Source organism: Carcharhinus amblyrhynchos, chromosome 26, assembly GCF_965287045.1.
Source record: "Carcharhinus amblyrhynchos chromosome 26, sCarAmb.v2.hapA, whole genome shotgun sequence".
Taxonomy (NCBI): Eukaryota; Metazoa; Chordata; class Chondrichthyes; order Carcharhiniformes; family Carcharhinidae; genus Carcharhinus; species Carcharhinus amblyrhynchos.
The window spans coordinates 990112-1014543 of NC_137349.1; the positions used below are offsets into that span (position 1 = coordinate 990112).

General features: G+C 43.0%; 1 protein-coding gene across 1 annotated transcript in view; it reads right to left on the minus strand.

The window, feature by feature from the left end:
• hcn2b (hyperpolarization activated cyclic nucleotide-gated potassium channel 2b) overlaps window positions 1-24432 on the minus strand; it is a 130662-nt gene that overhangs the window by 19636 nt on the left and 86594 nt on the right. The window contains exons 5-6 of the mRNA XM_080213257.1: window positions 3762-3908; window positions 1678-1918 (exon numbers count right to left, since the gene is read on the minus strand). Of these exons, the coding sequence (XP_080069383.1) occupies window positions 1678-1918; window positions 3762-3908 (388 nt within the window). The remainder of the gene's footprint in view (window positions 1-1677; window positions 1919-3761; window positions 3909-24432) is intronic.

The window sequence follows — 24432 nt, forward strand, 5'->3', positions numbered from 1 at the left end:
GCAGCACGTTGGAAAACTTAAGGAAAATGGAACTAGGTCACAAGTACGGCTGCGATGTATTGTCAGCTTCACAATAGGTGTCAATCCCTAATCTAGGGCAGTGAAAGTGGACAGCACCAGGTTACACTGCCCCGTTAACCTGTGTCTCTGCTCAAGGGAGAACACAACTTTGCCAGTGTGAAAATATCCTGCGCAGAGGTTCCCACACACTCGCGGAATCATTTCCAAAAATGGGTCAAATGAGCTGCCAGGGCTTTCTTGTACAAATTTTGATTTTGAAGTTGGAAAGATTGGCTCTGTTCCAGTTGCAGTTATACTATAGCCAGTGTCATGTTGAGATAAGGGGAAACCATAAAGTACAAGACTGGCTGGCTTAAACTGGCATTTAAATCAGTAAAAATTCATAGTCTTCCTGCCAGGAATAGTTAATAGTATTCGTACAAAGTATGCCACCAGTTCATTCATTTAAAGAACACAATTCATTACAGCATTCAAGCTAATAATAATTTATCTAATTTTTACAAAATATTGAGAACAGTCAAACAGCTAGTCCACCCATTGGGCCCATGTCCTCATTTATACTCCACACAAGCTTATTTCCATTTCTCTTTATCTTGTGCTTTATCTTGAATATGGGGGAAGGCATGGTGATGTAGCAGTAATTTGCATTGTTTCATGCTGTCCGCACATCGCTGTACCAGTTATATGATTTATTTATTTGTCAGGGCTGGCTTGTGAGACACTCACTTGGAATAAATCAAAGTCTCTGACACCAAACAAAAGTCAGATAAAATCTGCATGTTTCCAAGCAAGTTTTGTAATCCTCAGAAATACACACACTCGTGTCTAACACCTCCACTAACCAAAGTCAATGCTTTTCACAAATGATTTTCACTCTGACGTGCAGAGTGCTGATGTGTCATGTTAAATTACTTTTCAGAGCTTTTCGACCTGTTTTGCACTCACAGATTAGTTTTATTTTAAGCAACATTTCTGTCACCCTCAGGTTGACAAAGTCGATGAAACAATTCTTTTCGATGCACTTTAGGCAGAATCTGCTGAAAGTATCTGCAGTCAGAAGAGCGCCGTGGTGACTGTAGTGGTTGTCCCTTTGAGGGCAACACAGCAGAAGAGGATCACCTTGCTTGAGGGACCAGTTGGGACTGAGAGTGGATCATCACCCCAGTGGGTGGAATCCCATCTTGGGCGGAGGACATTCTGAAGACATGTAGGGACTGGGGCAGCTGGGAGATTGTCAGCCTCTGTACAATTTTTCCTTATTAATCATAGAATCCCTCCAGTACAGAAATAAGCCATTTCGCCCATCAAATCTGTACCTTGAGGAGGAGGAATTTCTTCAGCCAGAGGGTGGTGAATCTATGGAATTTATTGCCACAAATGGCCATGGAGACCAGGTGTTGAGTGTATTTAAGTCAGAGACAGATTGGTTCTTGATTGGTAAGGAAATCAAAGGTTACAAGGAAAAGGCAGGAAAATGGGGTTGAGAAACTTATCAGACACGAATGAATAGTGGAGTAGGCTTAATGGGCCGAATGGTCCAAATCTGCTCCTTTACCTTTTAGTCTAATGTGACCAGAGCAGCAACATCACATTATCACACCAATAACAGTCCATCTGACTGCCCTAAATGAGCATGCATTAAATTTAGACACAAACCTCCAAAGTACGAGCCATCCGACAGTTTCATTTCCTTGTTGCCCTTTGTGTGGACGCTAACCACCCCATGCTGGATAAAGTACATCTTCTTTCCTATTGTCCCCTCACGGATTATGTAATCTCCAGGCTGGAACACTTCAAACTTCAGTTTGGTCAGCATGGCTGTCACAAAGATTGGGTCAGCATTGGCAAAAAGTGGCATCGAGGCTACCAGCTTCCGGCAGTTGAAATTCACTATTTCCTGGATTAAAAGATAGAGTGCAGTGTGAGTCTTATTGACCCCAGAGTAAGAAGAGTGGCAAAGGTGAAAAGCTTGATGTGCCACAGGAATAACATGAATACATAGAGAATCATCCCACTAGTAAAAGTTCTCCCCCATGTTTGGTGTTCTATTTAATTGAGCTGCTGTTCCCTCAGGAAGCACCTGCCTACACTCCCGGCAGCCATCTTGATTAGCCTGTGTGTTGTCTTGGAGACGGTCTATAGCAGTGAACAGATTAGCAGCTAAAGGTTTACACACAAGCATTACAACCCAACTATTTTGTTCAGCTGTCTATTCCATTTTATTTATATCCATCACATATATAACCTAGACCAGGCAATGGAAGCTGTTTTTTGTGTGTCTTGAGTACATAGCACTATTTTCATTGAGTCACACTGAATATACAACCCTGCTTTTCTCTGAGTTTGGCTGTTATGCAAGTCGTGCGTGTAGCGGAGTTGATTTCCATTAACATTGGTTGGGTCTCCCATGGGGACTCTTGGGAGGAAGGTTCTGCATTTCTTAGGGCACCAGGAATCAAGGTCCATGCTTTAGGCTCCACTTTGGTAGTCAAACAGCAATCAGGAACTTGCCATGTAGAAACTTGGTCGTGTAACACCAGTCATGCATGGTGGCTTGGAATCAAAATGCATTTCACCACCCATAAACCAAATATTTGGTTCATATTGCTTAAGGATTTTGGAGTTTAAAAACTTGCCTGAACATTTTCACACTGAGCTCAAGTAGAGTAATGAATTACAATAATAGTATATATCGTCAAGCAAATAGCATAGCCACACTATCTTCTTTTCTCTCCATTGCAATTAAATCCACATTGTAAGGTCTACTGAGGTGACAGATCATGTGAATTCTTGAGGTTAATTTTCCAAATATGTTATTTTAAATTAATTCATCCATTATTCAACCAGAGAGTTCACTAGAAAGTGGTGAAGCTGTGGAACTCTTTGCCACAGAAGGCAGTGGAGGCCAGGACATTGAATATCTTTATGACAGAGATAGATAAGTTCTTGATTAATAAAAGGATCAGGGGCTATGGGGAAAAGGCAGGAGAATGGGGATGATAAAAATATCAACCATGATTGAATGGCGGAGCAGACTCAATGGGCTGAGTGGCCTCATTCTGCTCCTATACCTTATAGTTTTATAGTCAAATGTATCTGATTTTCTGTGGAATTTTGCTCTAATACTGAAACATGAATAATTTTAGTTAAACAGAGAACATTGAGGATATGCACAGCAAATCAATAAATAGGTAGAGAAAAAATTAGGTTCCGATGTTGATCACCCATCTGCATTTCCACCATTTTGTAGCTTCAAGAGATTACAAACTTTAATTTCTTGTTTGTTGTTAATACTTTTTTAAAAAATAAGTGTTACTTTATTCTGTCATAATTGTGTCTTATTATCTTAATCTAGCACAGTTGGCAATGTTGGATTGGGAATCAAAGGGTCCTAATGTGAATCTGATGAGTGACTCAGTATTATGTGGTTCCATGATTGATAAAAATAGGAACACGTTGTGGGAGGTTACAGAGAACAGGGACACCAGGAATTTTGTGCATGTCTTGTTAACTTGTCACAACTGTTACCTTAAAATACTCCTTACTGTCAGCATTTGAAATGATTGGTAGCATTGTCTCGTGCTAGCATCCGGTCCTGATCAGGCAAGTTTCTTTCTCAAATTATTTGCAGATTGATCCGAAAAGTGACTTACACAAGACTCAACTGAGCAATCCTAATAGGTTAGTAACAAACTGGCCCTAAATTAAAATATCCGACTTACAGGGGCTTATAAACTTACTTCTCTAAGCGGTTCATTTAGCTCTCCCAGTATATTGTCCTCATCAAACATTTTCCCCTGGTAACGATGTTCGTAATAGTCGTGAATCTTTTGCCGGAAATCAGCCGGTAGTTTGTGAAAAGACATGTACTGCTCCACTTGCTTGTACTGTACAGAAAGAAAGCCTGTCATTGGATACAGCATAGTTTCAGTCAAGTAGAAAATAGTGCTAATTGGAAATGTAAAGTTACTGAGCATGAAACATCTTACTGGGGACAGGTCAGTATCAAATCAGGAACAAATGTGACCTTATGAAAGAAATGATCCACAGTCAGCAAATGTGTAATAAACAACTCACTTGCTAATACCTTGGAGAATATAAATCAAGATCACAATTCAATATCAATGCCAACCCACAGCACTCTAATGCATATAATGGGTTATTGCAGATAGAATCGAAGGTAGAGAACACATCCATATTTAAGCACTTAGAATAATTCATCATAATTCACCTATAATGTGTTAAGTATTTGGTACCTGGAGTTCATTTTCCATGGTCCTGTCAATAATCGCAGTATTACATACTTTATGTTGGAAATTATCCCTGGACCACAGGCATCACATTTAGTCCATTATTACATTTCTAATATGTATTGCACAACATTAAGACCTTAAGGCTTTGTAGCATTAAGGCCCCTGTAATTTGTCACAGCATAATTCCAGTTAAATTTGCACACTAGTATTTCCTACCTCTGCTGGAGTATTTTTCAAAAGGTGGCAGATTATTACCAGCAGGACAATCTCAAAAAATAATGGGCAAAATGAAAGTAATTTGCCCAGTCCATAACCCAGTGAAGGATCTCACCCACTGGGTATGCATTAATAGTGAAGTATTTTCCAATCAGGGTCCCTAATGGAAAAGGCAGGCAGCCCCCCTCCCGTTAATTGGCTCAAAGCTTTATTCATAATGTGCACAAGCAAAATGTGCTGGCGTTCTGCAAATGGACTGAATGAACATCTGAATAACCATAAAAATCAGTTCCTGTAAAATGAAGAAGCTGTTTACTGAAATTTTGTATTCCGCACCAGGAATTAAATATTGGTAAGAACTTGGAACATTGATATCGCTGGGGCTAAATGCAAGACATCCTTGGGGGGTATACATGAGAAATTATCTAATGTTGATTTTATTTATTAATTATTTTCTTTCATCAGTAATTATTTATTGCATTTTTAAAATAAGTTACTCAGGCATTTGAAAACTTTCTGTATTTATTATATAAAATCAATAATGTACTTTAAGGTGAGAACACAGACACAATGATGCTCAGAACCCCTTCCTCCCACACCATACACCACAGCTTGATATTAGTTATCCAGCAACCATGAAGAGCTCAGAATTAAGTCTGGATGATTTTTGTTTGGTTGTATATATGACACTGCAGCTATGTTTGACAATAATTGAATTGATTTGATTTATTATTGTCACATGTATTGGTATACAGTGAAAAGTATTATTTTGCATGCTATGCAGACAAAAACATACCACTTATGGAGTACATAAGGGAAGAAGAAAGGAGACGGTGCAGAATATAGAGATACAGTCATAGCTAGGTTGCAGAGAAAGATCAGCTTCATATATGGTAATCCCATTCAAAGGTCTAACAGCAGCAGGAAAGAAGCTATTCTTGATTCAGTTGGTATTTGACCTCAGATTTTTGTATCTTTTTCCTGACGGAAGAAGGTGGAAGAGGATATGTCTAGAGTGTGTGGGGTTCTTGATTATGCTGGCTGCTTTCCCAAGGCAGCGGAAAGCATCAACAGAGTCAATGGTGAGAGGCTGGTTTGCGTGATAGACTTGGTTAAATTTATTACGTCACTCCAACCATTATTGGCCTACGTGCAAACATTTCACTGCACAAGTTAGATCAACAGCAAGTGTTAAGGAACAGTTTAAGTTGTATTTTTATATTGTAATTTGCACATTTTGTGCAATACTTGGGCAATAAAGGGGATAAAATATTAAAGCTGTCTGCTGGTAGGTCCATGTGGACAACTTATAGGTTTTAAATGAGTAAAGTTTGGAAACTTCTGGTTTAGAACCAGGGGACACAGATTAAATGTAAGAGATTTCAGACACAGCAGGACAAACCTTCTTTACATAGAGGGTTTTGAATGACTGAGGCAGGGATCATGTTAATATTTTAAGAACATGTCATATAAATAATCGAAGGAAGTGGAATATGGAACAGAATGGACACTCGGGGTGGGATTTTCCAGAGGCACTCACCCCAAGACTGGAAAATCCCACCAGAGATCAATGGACTTTTACATGATCTGCCCTGTGCCCACTACAATTCCTGAGGTGGGTGGGACAGGAAAATTCTCTCGGAGTTTGGACTATTTCTCCTGAGGAAATAAACAGCATCATTGGACCAAACAGTCTGTCTGTGTGTTTTAATTACTGTGCAATGCAATTGTTGCTCCCCATTTAGCTGCAATTATGATTAGCCAGCTAATAATTACAGAATCCAGCAATTGAGCTGAACACTAAGATTTGTATTATTCAATCTTAACCATCTGTTATTATCATAGTATGTTAAAAATATAACCCCTCATGTTTATCCCTACTCATCGATATCCCACTGTTAATCAGAGTGGATTTGTCTTTCAATTGCTGTCCAAAATATGAGGGAATGAGAAGAATCCATCTTAGTGACCGATGAATTGTCCGGCTGTTCATGCTGATGGCGTCCCCTCACCACATGGTTCCTGGCGGAGAGATGTGTGTTCAACACTAAACCCCACTGCCAACGGCAAGACTAGAAAATCCCATCGGCGTCAATGGCCCATCTCCGCAAAACATGTGGCAGGTTGCGTGGAAAATCCCACCCATCCAATTGCAAACAAATTTCCCAACCTTTACCAGGATGGCCCAGTGGCACAGTGGTTAGCACTGCTGTCCCAGTTGATCAGGTTCAATTCCCAGCTTGGGTCACTGTCTGTGTGGAGTTTGCACGTTCTCCTCGTGCCCGCGTCAGTTTCCTCTCACAGTCCAAAAGATGTGCAGGTTAGGCGGATTGGCCATGCAAAATTGCCCCTTATTGTCCCAAGATATATAAGTTAGTCCAGTGAATATATGGGGTTACGGGGCAAGCCTGGGTGCGAGTAGGTGGTGATTCAATGGGCTGAATGGCCTCCTTTTACACTGTAGGGATTCTATCATTATTGCCTAAGCCTCCCAGTTCTATCAGTTTCCCACATAACCCTACCAGCAGGCAACCTGAATGTTTTATCCCCTTTAATATTCAAGCATTTCACAAAATGTGCAAATTATAATACACAAACATAACTTAAACAATTGTTTAACACTTGTTATTGATCTGATTTGTGAGGCAGAATGTTCGAGCAATGGTGGGAGTTACATGTGATAAACATTGACAAACATATCTACTGTGTGACATATACAACCATCCAAAATCCCTTTACTTCAACTGGGACTTAATTACCGACCAACATAAACATCTGAATTTGCATATAGAAACTAAGTGGATTTTGAGTTTATATATTCAATATATGACATTATAGTACTCATTACAGCATAAACCTATAAATTAGAGATTATCTCCATTCTTTCACATTCAACATTGCAATGAAGTTGAAATTCCAATTATAAGAAAAAGAGCAAAGTTTTTCTCTCTCTATAATTAATAGTTGCCATTTAATCATAGGAACAGTCAGCTTTCCAAACCTATGATTTTGTTAGCCTGTTGTTAATTGTAAGAGAAGGAGAGTTCTTTGTGAAGGAAATATTTATTTCAGAAATTGTCATCCATAACTGTGAATAGAAATGAGCTGGCAAGTCTTGTGTTCAAGTCCCACTCCAGGACTCGAACACAGGTTTCAGGTTAGCATTACAGCACCGAGTTGAGACCAAAAGAGAAAATGCTGGAAAATCTCAGCAGGTCTGGCAGCATCTGTGAGGAGAGAAAAGAGCTGATGTTTCAAGTCCAGATGATTCTTTGTCAAAGCTAAAAGGCACAGAAAGTGGAAGATAATTATACTGCAGGGTGAGGGAATGAAAGATGAATCATTGCCACAAAAACAAGGGGAAAGGCTGCTCATGGTAGCCCATAGAGAAAATAGAAGGTATGAATGGCCAAACACGCCACACTCTAAAGATGTGTGGGTTAGGTTGATTGCCCTTGCTAGATTGCCACTTAATGTCAGTGGTAAATTTGGGAGTTATGGGGATAGGGCCTGGGAGGGATTGTTATCGGTGTCGGCTCGATGGACAAAATGGCCTCCTTTTGCACTATAGGGGTTCGATATCTTGAGGAGTGTACATATTACTGAGAAGGAGGTGCTGGAAGTCTTAAAGCACATTGAGGTAGATAAATCCCAGGACCTGATGAAGTGTATCCCAGGACACTGTGCGAGGCTAGGGAGGAAATTGCGGGTCCCCTAGCAGAGATATTTGAATCATCGATAGTCACGAATGAGGTGCCTGAAGATTGGAGAGTGGCAAATGTTGTGCCTTTGTTTAAAAAGGGCTGCAGGGAAAAGCCTGGGAACTACAGGCCAGTGAGCCTCACATCTGTGAGTAAATTGTTGGAAGGTATTTTGAGAGACAGGATCTACAGGCATTTAGAGACACAAGGACTGATTAGGGACAGTCAGCATGGCTTTGTGAGTGGAAAATCATGTTTCACAAACTTGATTGAGTTTTTTGAAGGGGTAACAAAGAAGGTAGATGAGGGCAGTGCAGTTAATGTTGTCTACATGGACTTTAGCAAGGCTTTTGACAAGGTACTGCATGATAGGTTGTTGCACAAGGTTAAATCTCAGGGGATTCAGGGTGAGGTATTTAAATGGATACAAAATTGGCTTCTTGATAGAAGCCAGGGGGTGGTGGTAAAGAGTTGTTTTTCAAACTGGAGGCCTGTGACCAGCGGTGTGCCTCAGGGATCAGTGCTGGGTCCACTGATATTTGTCATTTATATTAATGATTTGGATGAGCATATAGGGGGCATGGTTAGTAAGTTTGCAGATGACACCAAGATTGGTGGCATAGTGGACAGTGAAGAAAGTTATCTCAAATTGCAACGGGATCTTGATCAATTGGGCCAGTGGGCTGACGAATGGCAGATGGAGTTTAATTTAGATAAATGCGAGGTGATGCATTTTGGTAGACTGAACCAGAGCAGGACTTACTCAGTTAATGGTAGGGCGTTGGGGAGAGTTACAGAATAGAGATCTAGGGGTACATGTTCATAGCTCCTTGAAAGTGGGGTCACAGGTGGACAGACTGATGAAGAAAATCGGTTAGAACATTGAATATATGAGTTAGAATGTCTTGTTGAAGTTGTACAAGACATTGGTAAGGCCACATTTGGAATACTGTGTGCAATTCTGGTCATCCTATTATAGAAAGGATATTATTAAACTAGAAAGAGTGCAGAAACGATTTACTAGGATGCTACTGGGACTTGATGGATTGAGTTATAAGGAGAGACTGGATAGACTGGGACTTTTTCTCTGGAGTGTAGGAGGCTGAGGGGTGATCTTATAGAGGTCTATAAAATAATGAGGGGCACAGATCAGCTAGATAGTCAATACCTTTTCCCAAAGTTAGGGGAGTCTAAAATTAGAGGGCACAGGTTTAAGGTGAGAGGGGAGAGATACAAAAGTGTCCAGAGGGGGCAATTTTTTCACACAGAGGGTGGTGAGTGTCTGGAACAAGCTGCCAGAGGCAGTAGTAGAGGTGGGTACAATTTTGTCTTTTAAAAAGCATTTAGACAGTTACACGGTAAGATGGATATAGAGGGATATGGGCCAAATGCAGGCAATTGGGATTAGTTTAGGGGTTTAAAAAAAAAGGCGGCATGGACAAGTTGGGCCGAAGGGCCTGTTTCCCTGCTGTAAACCTCTGGGACTCTATGATTCTATTCCCTGAAGTCCAGGATCAGGTAGGTTTTGGGTGTCTCAGAGTGGGGAGGGGAGTTGAGATCTGTTGGGGTGTGGTGGAGTGTCGTCGGGATGATGGTGGAGACGGTATTGAGGGCAGTGGAGAGCAAGCACCTGCAGAGACCAGGTCCTTTTGGAAGGACACCCAATGTTGATAGGAAGCCATTGATAGGGAGATGCATACCCCACGCCCCCTCCCCCTCCCCCCAAACCCTTCACCCATCTTCCTATCTGAGGCTGAGCAGGAGTTCAAAGGCTTCCCAACAGCCTCTGAACTCCTCCTGCCAACTTGAAAATAGAGGCTGAATGAGACCTGGTCCATAGGTGGTCATTAAGGGTCTCAATTGGGGCAAGGGAGGGGGAGTGGGGCTGTGGCCTAGGCCTCACCTGATCCTCAGTAAAGTTTCAGAACCGTCAAGGTGGGTGAGAGCCCAGTGGGGATGGCCATCCTAGCAATTTTTCAGCCCTGCCAGTTAGGGATATAAAATTCTGCCCCAGATAAGAATTATCTTCTGCCGTGTTAAGGAGGTCACTGAATTATTGTTTTGTTGCTCGTGTTCCTATCTGTGCTTCAGCAAGTACCAGTGCAGCTAGAACTTTAGCAAATTACTCATTTTTTCCATAGTACAGTGCATCACTAATGGCTCTAAAGATACATTCAATCAAAACTCCATTCCCTGTGCCAAAGGAGAAAATAATACAAATCAACAGATGCTTCTCACAGGGTTTGCCTCATGGTTTGATTTTGAAAAGAATAGGAAGGATACACAGCTGGCTCCTTGGAGATATGGTGCAGCCATGACAACAGTAGGCCGGTGGATAATCTCCTTGTACAACTGGTTAGATGCTGATCTTTTCACCCCTGGGACCTGGCTGCTCACACCAATGTCTGCTCTATCTGCTGGCTGTAATGAATGGTCTTGTGTCTGAATACCTTGTGAGTGCGGGCCAGCACAACAACACTCCCTAATTAACAGCCTCACTCACATGTAACAGGATGTCTGGTGTGGCAATGAAAAACATGTCACAATTATTGCAGAGAATCCAAAGAGAGAATCCTTACAGTGCAGGAGGAGGCCATTTGGCCCATTGAGCCTGCACTGACAGCAATCCCACCCAGGCCTGATCCCCTTAACCCTACATATTTACCCTGCTAGTGCCCCTGACACCAAGGGGTAATGTAGCATGGCCAATCAGCCTAACCTGCACATCTTTGGACCTTGGGAGGAAACGGGAGCACCCGGAGGAAACCCATGCAGACACAGGGAGAATGTGCAAATTCCACATAGACAGTGTCCTGAAGCCAGAATTGAACTGGTCCCTGGTGCTGTGAGGCAGCAGTGCTAACCACTGTGCCACCGTGCCGTCTTATCATTGTGCCACCGTGTTGCCTTATGCTTTGTTCAGGTTAGAGTCTATTCTTATAGAGGTGGACTGACAAGGTGGGCACAGTGATAAGCCCTGCTGTCTCATAGCTTCAGGGATCTGGGTTCAATTCCGGCCTTGGGCGACTGTCTGTGTGGAGTTTGTACATTCTCCCTGTGTCTGCGTGGGTTTCCTCCCAGTGCTCTAGTTTCTGCCTATGGTCTACATGTGCACAGGTTAGGTGGATTGGCCATGCTAAATTGTTCCTCAGTGCCCCAAGATGTGTAGGTTAGATGGATTAGCCATGGGAAATATGAGGAGAGTAAAGAGATAGAGCAGGAAAGAGGGACTGGGTAAGATACTCTATCAAGGAGTTGGTGTAAGCTGAATGGTCTCTTCTGTACTGTACGGACTCTATGAGCCTGATTTTACCATCAAGTTGCACCCATTTTCGGACGCAAAAACTTGGTACAGTTGGGCATGAGGCAATAGTGCGATCTGCACCTGCCTTTGCACCCGTTCCCCTTGACAAAGGTCCAAAAATGGCCGTGTTCGGGACCGCGCCCAAATTGGAAGTGATGGACATTTAAATTGATTTAATGGGCTGTACGCCCAACCTCACCGGCACTTCCTGCTTTACCATCACATTCGCCAAATCAGATTCAGCGTCAAACAGACATGCTCAACAAAAGTCCGGTTTGGGCGCTCCAGCGACTGAGGAGGTGAGTGCCGAGTGTGCGGTGGCTCTCTGCCTCAGATCGGGCTGGGGGGGGGGTCCGCTGTCACTCTGCCTCAGATCGGGAGGCGGGGGGGGGGGGTCCGCTGCCAGATATCAGTGAAGGGTAAGTGGGGAGGGGATCCGCTGTCACTCTGCCTCAGATCAGGCTGGGGGGGGTCCGCTGCCTCTCTGTCTGAGGTCAGTGAGGGGGAGAGAGGAGAGGCCTGTGATTGTCCTGGATGGTGGAGCAGGTGGGGGGATAAGGGGGTCAGTAATGTTGTGGGGGTAGAGCAATGTCTGTGAGGGGGAAGGGGAGCGATCATCCAGCCCGGGAGCAGCATTCTAATATCTCTTTTCTGTGCGTGCGCAGTTGGAGGTGCCGATCGGAACCGCAGCATTTCGGGCACGTTAAACCCCACCCACAGGCTTTGCAGCACGATTCGGAATGGCTGATATTTTTTCAGGAAGAGTGAGAATGGCAGCAGCTGAGAATGGATTGTTGCAGGAGACCACCAATGATACCGTGTTGTGTGTTTGTTGTAACTGGCTAAGGAACGGTTGCAATATTCCTGAACAATAACTGATTTATTGGACGAACATAACAATTTACAGATATACAGGATGGTGTTACTCAGTCTAAGCCATGAGCTTATTCCTCCTCAGCAGCAGCAGTGGCACAGTGGTTGGCCCTGCAGTGCCAGGGACCCAGATTCAATACCAGCCTTTGGTAATTATCTGTGTGGAGTTTGCACGTTCTTCCTGGGTCTGTGTGGATTTCCTGTGGGCGCTTCAGTTTCCTCCCACAGTCTGAAGATGTGCGTGTTAATTGGACTGGCCATGGTAAAAACTATCCAACGATGTATTGGTTAGATGGATTAGCCTTGATAAGTGTGTGGGGTTACGGGAATAAGATAGCAGAGAGAGTCTGGGTAAGATTCTCAGTCAGAGAGTTAATGTAGACTTGATGGGCCAAATGGCCTCCTTCTGCACTGTAGGGATTCTATGATTCTCTCTCTCTGTGTTATATTTTAATGCAAATGGTACTGCTTCCCCATCCCCACAAATTAATCATCACTAGGGAGAAGATACTGAAAAAACTAATGGGATTAAAGGCAGATAAGTCTCTGGGACCTGATGGCCTGCACCCTAGGATATTAAAGGAGTTGGCAACAGAGACAGTGGATGCATTGATTGTGAAATTTCAATATTCTTTGGAATCTGGTAAGCTCCCAGTGGATTGGAAACACACTAATGTAACACCTTTATTGAAGAAGGGAGAGAGGCCGGTTAGTTTGACCTCCGTGTTGAGAAGCAGCTGGAATCAATCATTAAGGGGGAGATGAATGAGCATTTGGAAAAACAAAGCTGGATCCACTGTTGTCAGCACGGGTTTATGAAGGGTAAGTCATGTTTGACAAACTTGCTTGACTTCTTTGAGGACATCACCAGCAAGTTGGATAGAGGGGAACCTGTGGATGTGATGCATGGGGACTTCCAGAAGGCAAACATAAAGAGTGTTCCAGAAGGTGAGATTGCAGGGAATTGGGGGTAGAATACTGGATTGGATTGAGGATTGGCTGACGGACAGAGAGCAGAGGGTCAGGATAAACGGACCCTTCCTGGCTGGTGAAACGTAACTAGCAGGAGTGCCGCGGGGGTCAGTCCTCAGACCCCAACTGTTTACAATCTATATAAATGACCTGCAATCAGGGACAGAGTGTAACAAAGCAAAATTTGTGGATGATACTAAAATAGATGGGAAGGCAGGCAGTGAAGAGGATATAAAGATTTTACAGACGGATATAAATAGACGAGGAGAATGGACTGAAATTTGGCAGATGGAGTTTAATGTGGAAAAGTGCCAGGCTGTTTATTTTGGCAGAAAAAAATAGAAAGGTAAATTATTTAAATGAAAAGTAGATTCAAAATGCATCTAGACTGAGAGATCTGAATACTATGTTCACGAACCACAGGACGTCAAGATGCAGGTTCAGCATGTAATAAAAAAAGCAACTGGAATTTATTGCAAAGGGACTGGGGAATAGAAGTGGAGAAATGTTATTGCAATTGTACAGGGTATTGGTGAGACCACACCTGGAGTCCAGGTTTGATCTCCTTATTTGAGGAAGGATGTGGTGGTGTTGGGGGCAGTTCAGAAGAGGTTCACCAGATTGATTCCAGGGATGAAAAGGTGGGCGCATGAGGAGAGATTAAACAGTTTGGACTTACACTGGAGTTCAGAAGGATGAGAAGGAATCTCATTGAGGGGTAAAAGATTTTAAAAGAGATTGATAAAGAAAACTAGAATAAATGTTTCCTGCTATGGGGCAATCTTGAACAAGAGGTCGTGGGTATAGGTTGAGATAAGGAGGCAGAGGGAGGTGAATGTGTGGAAGTCACAGCCCCATAGCGCGGTGGGGTCTGAATCATTGAATATTTCCAAGAAGAAAATAGATAAATTTCTAATAAAGAAAGGGATGGGGAGATAGGGAACGTGGGGGAGATGGTTTTGAGACCAGGGAGAGATCAGCTATGATCTGATCGAATGGCAGAGCAGAAAGGGGCTGAATTTGCTGATTTCTGTTCCTATGTTCCGATGTTCAGCCCTGAACGCATTCATTCTGCAATAATCAAACTCACTGAATTCAGGCAGTACAACTTAACTTTTTATAATGATAGAAAATAAAGAATGTTATATAGGTTTCCCACATCACTGAATAATCTTATTTGACCAAGTTTTTTTCAGTTTTCTCTTTAAAACTCCTATGGTCTGTACAGCATCCTTTATCAAAAGGCTCAGCGCATGTTGCTGTTCCTAGCTCTGTCTTATATCACTCACTGTTCACAGCCACAATTAGAGATCAAAGCTTTTTCAATAAAGTGAGTGTGAGTGTTTATCAAATAATAAGCTAGCATTAATCAAACTAATAAATTGCTTTTTGCTTGTTGTCTATGAGGAAACAACATCAAAGAAATACCATTAACCTTTTAACTATCTTTTATACCAGCTTTTAAAAGAAAAAAATCCAAATTCCTTATGCTTTGAAAAAAATCCCCACCGTTGCAATTGAAACAGACAGTGTTGGAAATACCCAACAGGTCAGGCAGCAGATGCAGGGACAGAAAGAGAATTAAGAGGCTGAACTTTTCTCAGCCCATGTCTGCAGGCTCGGGTGAGGGGGTGGGGGGAGGGAAAGGGTTGTAGGAAAATAGTGGGGAGCTGTCAGCTTTCCACAGCCAGGGAACTTCGCAGGGACAGGCTGGCAAATGGATCAAGTGGTTTCCCCTTGTGGGCCAATGCAGAACAAGAGGTCAGAGGTGTAGGTTAAGGGGCGGTAGATTTAACACTGAGATGAGAAGGAACTACTTCTTGCAGAGGGTGGTGAGTTTGTGGAACTCACTGCCCCACATGTGCTAGAGTCTGAATCATTAAATAGTTTCAATGAAGTGGATATATTTCTGATAAACAACAGGTTAAAGGGATATGGGATATGGGATAGGGGATAGGGGATATGGGATAGGGGATAGGGGATATGGGATAGGGGATATGGGATATGGGGGTATGGGATATGGGATAGGGGATATGGGATATGGGATAGGGGATATGGGATAGGGGATATGGGATATGGGATAGGGGATATGGGATATGGGGATATGGGATAGGGGATATGGGATATGGGATAGGGGATATGGGATATGGGGATATGGGATATGGGATATGGGATAGGGGATATGGGATATGGGATATGGGATATGGGGATATGGGATAGGGGATATGGGATATGGGATATGGGATATGGGGAGGTGGATTTAAGACCAGGAAGAGTGACTCCAGAGCCACAGTAAAATGGTCGACTCTGAACTGCCCCCCAAGGGCAATGAACAATGGGCAATAAATACTGGCCAGCCAGTGATACACATGTCCCACAAATTAACAAACAAAATTCCAGCATTCAGTAGAAATAATAGCACAAAGTCACTAATTTGTTTTGGTTGTGGAGCCTGGCTGAGATCGAGCCTGGTTGAGACTTTGAGAACTGTTGTCAGTTTCAAGCAAAACCAAGAGGCAACAGAAAGACTCAGGGTTCATGTTGCATACCGATACAGATCTAATCCCCGCACTGCATACAACATGTTGATGAATAAATATAGCCTGTGTCTAGATTGGCTAATTCTCACCTCATGGACTAGACTGGACACCTGTTTCCTGTGAAATACTTAAAGAAGCATAAACACACAGTTCTACGTTTTTGCTGTTTGAGATGGAACACACTGTTGTATACATTCAGCATAAGATGGCTATATTTTTATTATTGGGCACTGGTGGCCAGGCCAGTACTTTATTATCCCTGCTCAATTAACCTTGAGAAGGTCCTGGTGAGTTGTCTTCTTGAGCCCCTGGTTGACATTAGTGAAGGTGATATGAATTACTCTCCCATTTGTACCAGACTAATTTGTACCAGATTCAGCACTGAGAATGAAAATGGTAAAAATCAGGCCCTAATAGTCAAAACTCCAAAACACAATTATTAAAACCAAAAGATTCTCTTATTTTCCAACATTTCTGCAACTGGCCATAATGGTATAAAAGTTAACCCCTTGTATACCATTCCTAAATCTTAAACAAACTTACTGCCTTTATTTGAATGTGCTGGGATTTATCTTCTTTACATTAACCTGGTGTGTTTGCTCTCAAATAGACACCAATTTGTACGATTATTCGAGATGGTTCCCCCCACCCCCCTCTCCTTCCCCATAAACACTTGGAATGGATTATAGAATTTTTCCATTAAAAAGCAAACAAATTAGTGCACAGAATAGATTAGAACAAAGAACAAAGAACAAAGAACAACACAGCACGGGAAACAGGCCCTTCGGCCCAACGAGCCCGCGCCGCCGTCCCACTGTCTCAGTGACCTATTCATGATTTTAGTCTACGCCTGATCAGGGAGGCCCAATTTAGGGACAATTTAGTACCCAATCAATCAGCCTAAAAGCGCATCTTTGGGATGTGGGAGGAAACCGGAGCACCCGGAGGAAACCCACGCAACCACGGGGAGAACGTGCAAACTCCCACAGACACAGGCCCAAATCCATGTGTCCACACAGTAACAGAGATAGTCTCTGAGCTGTCATGTTGCCCTCGAGATGGTCCAGTTTAAGCACACTAACGACATGAAGCAATAGGCAACTCCCGAAGCAACGTCCAAGAGCAGCCCACTACAACCTGTCGCATGCATGCCCCTTGCTGGACTTAAATGCCTGTGGAGACAAAAAAATTCATTATTAAACAGGCAAAGACTAACATCCCTGAGGCAAAACGTATTCCCAAGCCTACAATGTTTAGTAAGGCCTACTATATCCCCCTATATGCAGCCCGCTCATGTGGCTGTCTAAGTGACTCTTAAACAACCCTAGCGTGCCTGCTTCCACCACCTTACTCGGCAGTGCATTCCACACCCCCACTACCCTTTGCGTGAAAAACTGCCCTCTAATATTTGTCTTATACCTAGCCCCCCTCACCCTAAGCCCGTGACCCCTCGTTCTATCCATTTCTAATAGCGGAAAAAGCTTACCACCATTTACTCTATCTATCCCCTTCATAATCTTATAAACCTCTATTAGATCCCCCCTCAGCCGACGTCTCTCAAGGGAAAACAGCCCAAGTTCATTCAATCTTTCCTCGTAAGACAGCCCTTCCATACCAGGCAACATCCTGGTAAATCTCCTCTGCACTCTCTCCAGGTTATTTCTACAAACGCTAAGAAAAAATGAAAATTAATCAAGTACATCCCTTCACAAGTCAATCTGAAACCAATTCCTCATAACCCACCCCCCCACGCTGCAATTCTGCCTCGACTGCGTAATCATCACAAGCTGTAGCGATAAATCGAAGATTTTGATTCCTTACGGAAGACATTTTCCACATTTAGAGAAACATGAAAATTAATTATCTGTTTATTGTATGTACTGAACACCACACACAGGACACCAGCTGAGTGTGTTGAATGGCTACATTCATTGCCTCAGAACCTACCCAGTATCATCTATTTACTCACACTTTTATTTCTAACAGCTACCGTAGGATTTGTGGACTACTTAAATATTCTACATGATTAGGATGTTTAACTCATATTATTTTCTTGACAACAATACCACCACACCTCTACAGATGTTGTCACTTTTCCCATGATATACAATCATGTCTGAAGTAAACGTATCTCAGGTTTAACAAAGTTTTTTACACTTAGCTGTTTGGTAGTAAAGAATGTGAGTATTGCAGAAAAATAGAGACTTTGTCAAAGTTTTTTGTCATGTACTCATCAGGACAGCTCGCTAGAATACCAATGTCAGGGGAAACAACATATTTATACTGTATGAAAAGAGAGCACTGATTGGTTGGCAAGTGGACTCTGATTGGTAGAAACATTACCACAGAGAACACACCAGTTGATGATAAATAAAAGCAGAAAGACAGAAACAGAAACAAAAACTGAAAATGCTGGAAAAACTCAAGTCAGTTAACTTCCGGATAAGTTGATGGTGACTGTTGGTTAACTGCCAAGCTTTGTCTCTGATTGGTCAAGAAGTCTCACAACACCAGGTTAAAGTCCAGCAGGTTTACTTGGAATCACTGGTTTTTGGAGCGCTGCTCCTTCATCAAGTGAAAACTCGTGATTCCAAATAAACCTGTTGGATTCAACCACATGTTGTGAGACTTCTTACTGTGCCAACCCCTTTCCAACGCTGGCATCTCCACATCCTGATTAACCAAGTCATTGTTCTGAAGAGTGGGCCAGCAAATGGCTATCACATATTCTGGTTAGCTGAAACAGGCTCAATGGGTGGGATTTTTTGGTTCCGCTCACCCCAAAACAAGGGAATCCTGCACGAGGGTCAACGGATATTTGCATGGTATGCTGCCCTCCCTCTTACAACCCCCATTGCAGGCGGGGTGGGAAAACACCCCATCCCATGTGTGTGCAAAAAACAGGGCCCCATGTGCTCATTTGTAGCTTAAGGTACACTCCAGTGTACCGTACTGTGAGTCCCACTGACAACCTTAAATTGGTTGCCGGAGTAATTTTTAGCGCACTCAGGATTATTTAGCAGATGTTGACCAATTGCAGAACCACATCTAATGTTTGACACTGTTTTGAGTTTTGCAAGCAACCCTGGTTGGCTATGATCTGTACCACGGACGTGGTGTTTATCAAATAAATAGGTTGGACTAAAACCTGGTGTTGTCAGACTTTTTACTGTGTTTACGCCAGTCCAACGCCGGCATACCCACATCATGATATGGTCTACCAGTGTTTGAGATGTACGGCCTACATAGCTGACATCACGCTGGCACTGAAACTTGTACACCACATTACTCATTTTTGTGAAAGGCAGAACGTCTTTTTGGCTTAATAACAGCATGCTGTTAGTGGCATTCCATAGTGACACAAGTGCCATCCCTTCCGCTGTTCACAATGGACAAATACAAACTGTACTCAACCGGCCCAACAAACAATATAAAGAGGATTCCATGACAGCAAAGAGTAAACAAACAATAATTATTTTCCAGAATATATGAATGCCGTTATGCATCTAATTGGCAAATTAATTTCTTATTGTCATTGGCACCTGGGCAATGTCTGGTGGGTTTATGGAGGTGGGGCCTATGGGGACATGGCCTGAAAGGGAGGGGCCACCACTACGCATTTTGTAGATGCGATCAAATTGGGGTGGGGGAGAGGGGGGCTGCTGCCATTTTGCAGATGTGATCAGATCAGGAAGGTGGCATGATTTGTCTGGACGGTGGTGGGCGAGGGGGTGGCAGGGCTGAATGTCCATGCATTGAGGGGCTTGCAATCAGCCATGGGCCGCTGCAATTGCAGGGTCGGGATTGGGGGGGGGGGGGCGAGTTGATTCAGGCTGCCTGCAGCAGCAGGAGCCTGACAGCTCTTTCTCTGTCTGCCAGACCCATATTGCTGAAATTGCACATGTGCAGCATCAGAGCTCTTCACATGCACAGAAGCACCCTCTACAGGCTGGCTGATGGATTAAACCCAGCCTTCTCCCTACAGCAGCTGGAAACAGTGCACACCATTTTTCCAATGACCAAGATTAACTATGAGGAGAGGCTGAATAAACTAGGCTTGTACTCGTTAGAGTTTAGAAGAATGAGGGGAGATCTCATTGAGACGTATAAGATGATGAATGGGATGGATAGGATAGAGGTGGAGAGACTCTTCCCGCTCAAAAAGGACAGTAGGATTAGAGGGCACAGCCTCATGATAAGGGGGGGGGTGGTTTAGAACGGAGTTGAGGAGGAACTTCTTCACTCAAAGGATGGTGAATCTCTGGAATTCTCTGCCCGTTGAAGTGGTGGAGGCTACCTCGCTGAATATATTTAAGATGCGGGTAGGTAGGTTTCTGGTAGGCAAGGGGATTAAGGGTTATGGGGAGAGGGCGGGAATGTGGAACTGAGACACAACAGATCAGCCATGATCTTATTGAATGGCGGGGCAGGCTCGAAGGGCTAGATGGCCTACTCCTGCTCCTATTTCTTATGTTCTAAGATTAGGCATGGAAACTCTCGCAAAAAATGGGACATTTAGCTGGAGGACTTTGAACCATTCACGTAAAATTCCACCAATCGTGTCTGCACCAGTCTCTAAATGAGCATTAGTCTTAGTGCTATTCCCCTCTAACCCTGCAAATTTTTTCTGGCTCTGGGTATCGTTGCGAAATACAAATGCATTGCCAGGAATAGCAGAAACCATCTGATTGTGAAGCATGTGCAATATTACTCCTTTCACACTTCCCAAGAACTTAAATAGCCACTTAACAGATGAGTAATTAAAAAACAAGTTTTGCAATCCATGGACTGTGCAAAATCCCACTAAAAATGATTCTGCCTTCTCGAAGGGTGAAATTCTTGGCTTAAGTACAACTAAGTTACAAAACTGAAACAGGTCATGTGGCCCCTCTAACACATTTTGATGTTTAATTTCTACACGAGAAAACTGTTCTAGTCACATCTACTTACCCAAATCTCTTTATCCTTCAACCACATAGACAACCTAATTGTAAATGCTGACCTACTACGGGGAAAGGATTCACTGGCCTGCCAACTGTTGGCTAGGATCACGATGACCTGGAGAATCAGGTATCAGGCAAAAAACGGGTTTGGCGCTGGGATTAAATTGTTTTGCTTCATCTTTTGCCGACCCCTTATTCCCTTTGAAGAAATCAGAGCTGTCAATCAGGCTTAGGGTCTTTGGAAACATTTCAGTTTGAAACAATGGGGTGCTTGAGATGCATTCAAGCATGAAGGGAAAGATCAATAAACACAGCTGATTGGAGCCTGACTAGAAATCCACTAAGCAGTGAACAAAAGTCAATTTCAGAGCAATGCACTGTGAAATTGAAAAGAAATCAAAGGTTTTTGATGGGATAGAGAGGGTTTCAAAAGTTTCAACATTCTAGGAAAGCTTTGAGACTTCAGATAAAAACTGTGCGAATACATTGCGGCTAACTGAACAGCTATGGGAGGACAACCAACCACACCCAACCTCCCCTCCCCTCCTGCCCCCAGTGAAATTGACATCTCCTCTCTGTCAGAGGACTTCAAGGGGTTTGCTCACACCTGTAGCTTCATGATAGAGAGAAAGGGGAATCCCTGCTGCAGAACAGAGTGCTGCAGTGATTTAAAAGCCTGCCAGGTGTCCAGGGGGCATGAAGATTAAAGTGACTAGGCCACGTCAGGTGAATCCCACCTGTTGGATGCCCCCAGTGCCAGTGGCGAAATTCTCCAGTTTTCCCACTGGTGTGGGCATTCTGCCCAAGATGTCTCAGCCACTTACCCAGGAGATGAGTTCTGCAGCTTCATAACGTTAGGCATTTTTACACTTTAATCATCCATGGTTGATCTCTTAAATCTTTGCAAAAGCATTTCTCGTATATAACACAGATGTTAACAGAATGTCTGCCATGATTTCCTCTCACGTGGAAAGACAGTTGCTTCAGGATACAAAGAACTTTGATTTCTGGTTCTATCTTACAAACCCTTTGAAGAACTGTTGAAAATCATACTCTTTTACAGAGCACATCTTGTCTGTATCAAAGGCATGTGTCATAGTTACAACGTCATGAGTCACTGTTCCCAAATCCTTTGAAGATGATACCTTACTGTAAACAGCTGAGGTTGTTTACTCCAGAGTTAATTGCCTCAAATAAGACCTACTGACCTAACTATTCCCAGATCCTTTGCAGAATAGTTTTATTAACTGTTAACCTTTCGTACTTTGCTCAATGAATACCTTTATATATATTTATTACATAGCCGTGAAGGTGATGCTTTAATCATCTATTTTTGATGTCATTACTGTCTCTTAAATCATCGTACGAGCATTTTTCATGCATAAGACTCAGAACCTTTCAAGGAAGAACAGCTGTTCCAAGATACAAGGAACTTTGACTATTAATCTTCAACTCCCCAAGATGTCCTTGCAGTAATATTTGGCCTCTTCTGATGCAGGGCTGTCTAATCACAAGTAAATGCATCCCACCAATCTCTTCTCGAAATCTTCCTCCATACGTGAAATGACTGTGAACTCGTTTTGCAGTAAAGTGTCAGCCCCATTGTCTCAGCTGGAAACATTCGTGCCTCTGGTTTAGAAGATTGGGATTAATTGTGGATACACGAGCACAAAACTCCAGCAGATACTCTTGTGTGGTACTGAAGGAGTGTCACACTGTCAGGAGTGTAATTTTTGGATACTATTTTAAGTAATGAGTTGCTGGCGTTGGACTGGGGTAGGCGCAGCAAGGTTATTTGATAGCACAACTCGTGCGACCAAATAACCTGGTATTGTGAGATTAGTTACTATTTTAAATAAAGCCTGGCTGCTCTCTCAGATGGCATGATGGCACAGTGCTTAGCACTGCTGCCTCACAGTGCCAGGGACACGGGTTCAATTTCTGGCTTAGGTCAAGGTCTGTGCTGTGTCTGTATGTTCTCCTCTTGTCTGTGTGTTCCTCCAGGTGCTCCAGTTTCCTCTCACAGTCCAAAAGATATACTGGAGTTTAGAAGAATGAAGGGAGGTCTCATGGAAACTTACAGGATACTGAAAGGCCTGGATAGAGTGGACGCGGAGAAGATGTTTCCATGAGTAAGAGAGACTAGGATCCAAGGGCACAGCTCAGAATAAAGGGACCACCCTTTAGAACCAAGATAACAATGAGTTTCTTCATCCAGAAAATGGTGAATCTATGGAATTCATTGCCATAGAAGACTGTAGAGGCCAGGTTATTGAGTGTCTTTAAGACAGAGATAGGTAGGTTCTTGATTGGTAAGGGGATCAAAGGTTATGGGAAAATGGCAGGAAAATAGGGTTGAGAAACTTATCATCCATGGTTGAATGGTGGAGCAGATTCGATAGGTCGAATGGCCTAATTCTACTCCTATGACTTATGATCTTATGGACACAATCTTAACAATAAAGGTATAGCTTACTAGCATGATTATAGGATGAACAAAAGAATGGTAATGTAAGTTCCACTTTGATAATAAGGAATGCATTGAATTAACTAGGCCATGATTTGCATTATTTTTCTAATACTATTTGGCAAATTTACTGAAGTAAAGAAGTCTGAAATTCAGAATATATGTTATGCTTCACACGCAACAAGAAATCATAAAGTTTCTCAAACTATTATGTCTAAATTTGATTGTTATCTGCTTCTGAAACTGACAATCTATGGGATTGTGATCTTGAGACAGATTGTTTCAAGTTAAAGGTTTTTAAAAGTGTCACTCAGATAGTGTTGGGCAGAGTTGTGAGTGAAGATATTGGCTGGAATTTTCCAACTGCTCAGGCCCCACCACCACTGCAAGTGAGGGCAGAGAATTTGGCTCTCTGTTCACTCCGGGGGGACCAGGGAATCCCATTGGTGTGAACGCCTATTCCGGCCATTGTCCTTTTCATTTTAGAATCAGGGGACTAGTCTAAAGAGAAGAAAATGTTATTGACTCAAATGGGCAAGATTTCCTGTGGTGTTCTGGTGTGAAGTTTGCACATTCTCCCCATGTCTGCGTGGCTTTCCTTCAGGTGCTCTGGTTTCCTCCCATGGTCCAAAGATATGTGGGTTAGGTGGATTGGCCGTGCTTAATCACCATTTAGTGTCAGGGGGACTAGCTAGGGTAAATGCTTGGGGTTATGGAGATAGGACCTGGGTGGGATTGTGGTTGGTGCAAACTCAATGGGCTGAATGCCTTCCTTTTGCACTGTAGGATCCTATGAAATCTATGAAATATTTATCCCTCAACCAACATCGCTAATTGGGTTATCTGGTGATTATGGTACTTGTGCTTGTGTGGATCTTGCTCTGCATGAATTAGTTGCCACATTTCCCACCATTACAGCAGTGACTACACTTCAAAAAGTCATGTGAGGCGTCACACAAATGCAAGCTCTTTGGCAGTTTCATGTTGATGTAAATTTATAGCAGAGAATTCCAAAAGAAATTAATACTGATTGTTACCTAAAAGGTGAGAATGTGCAAGGTTACGGGGAGAAGGTGCGGGCACAATACAGGGTAAGCTGCCCATTCAGACAGCCAACATAGAGATGATGGGCCGAGTGGTCT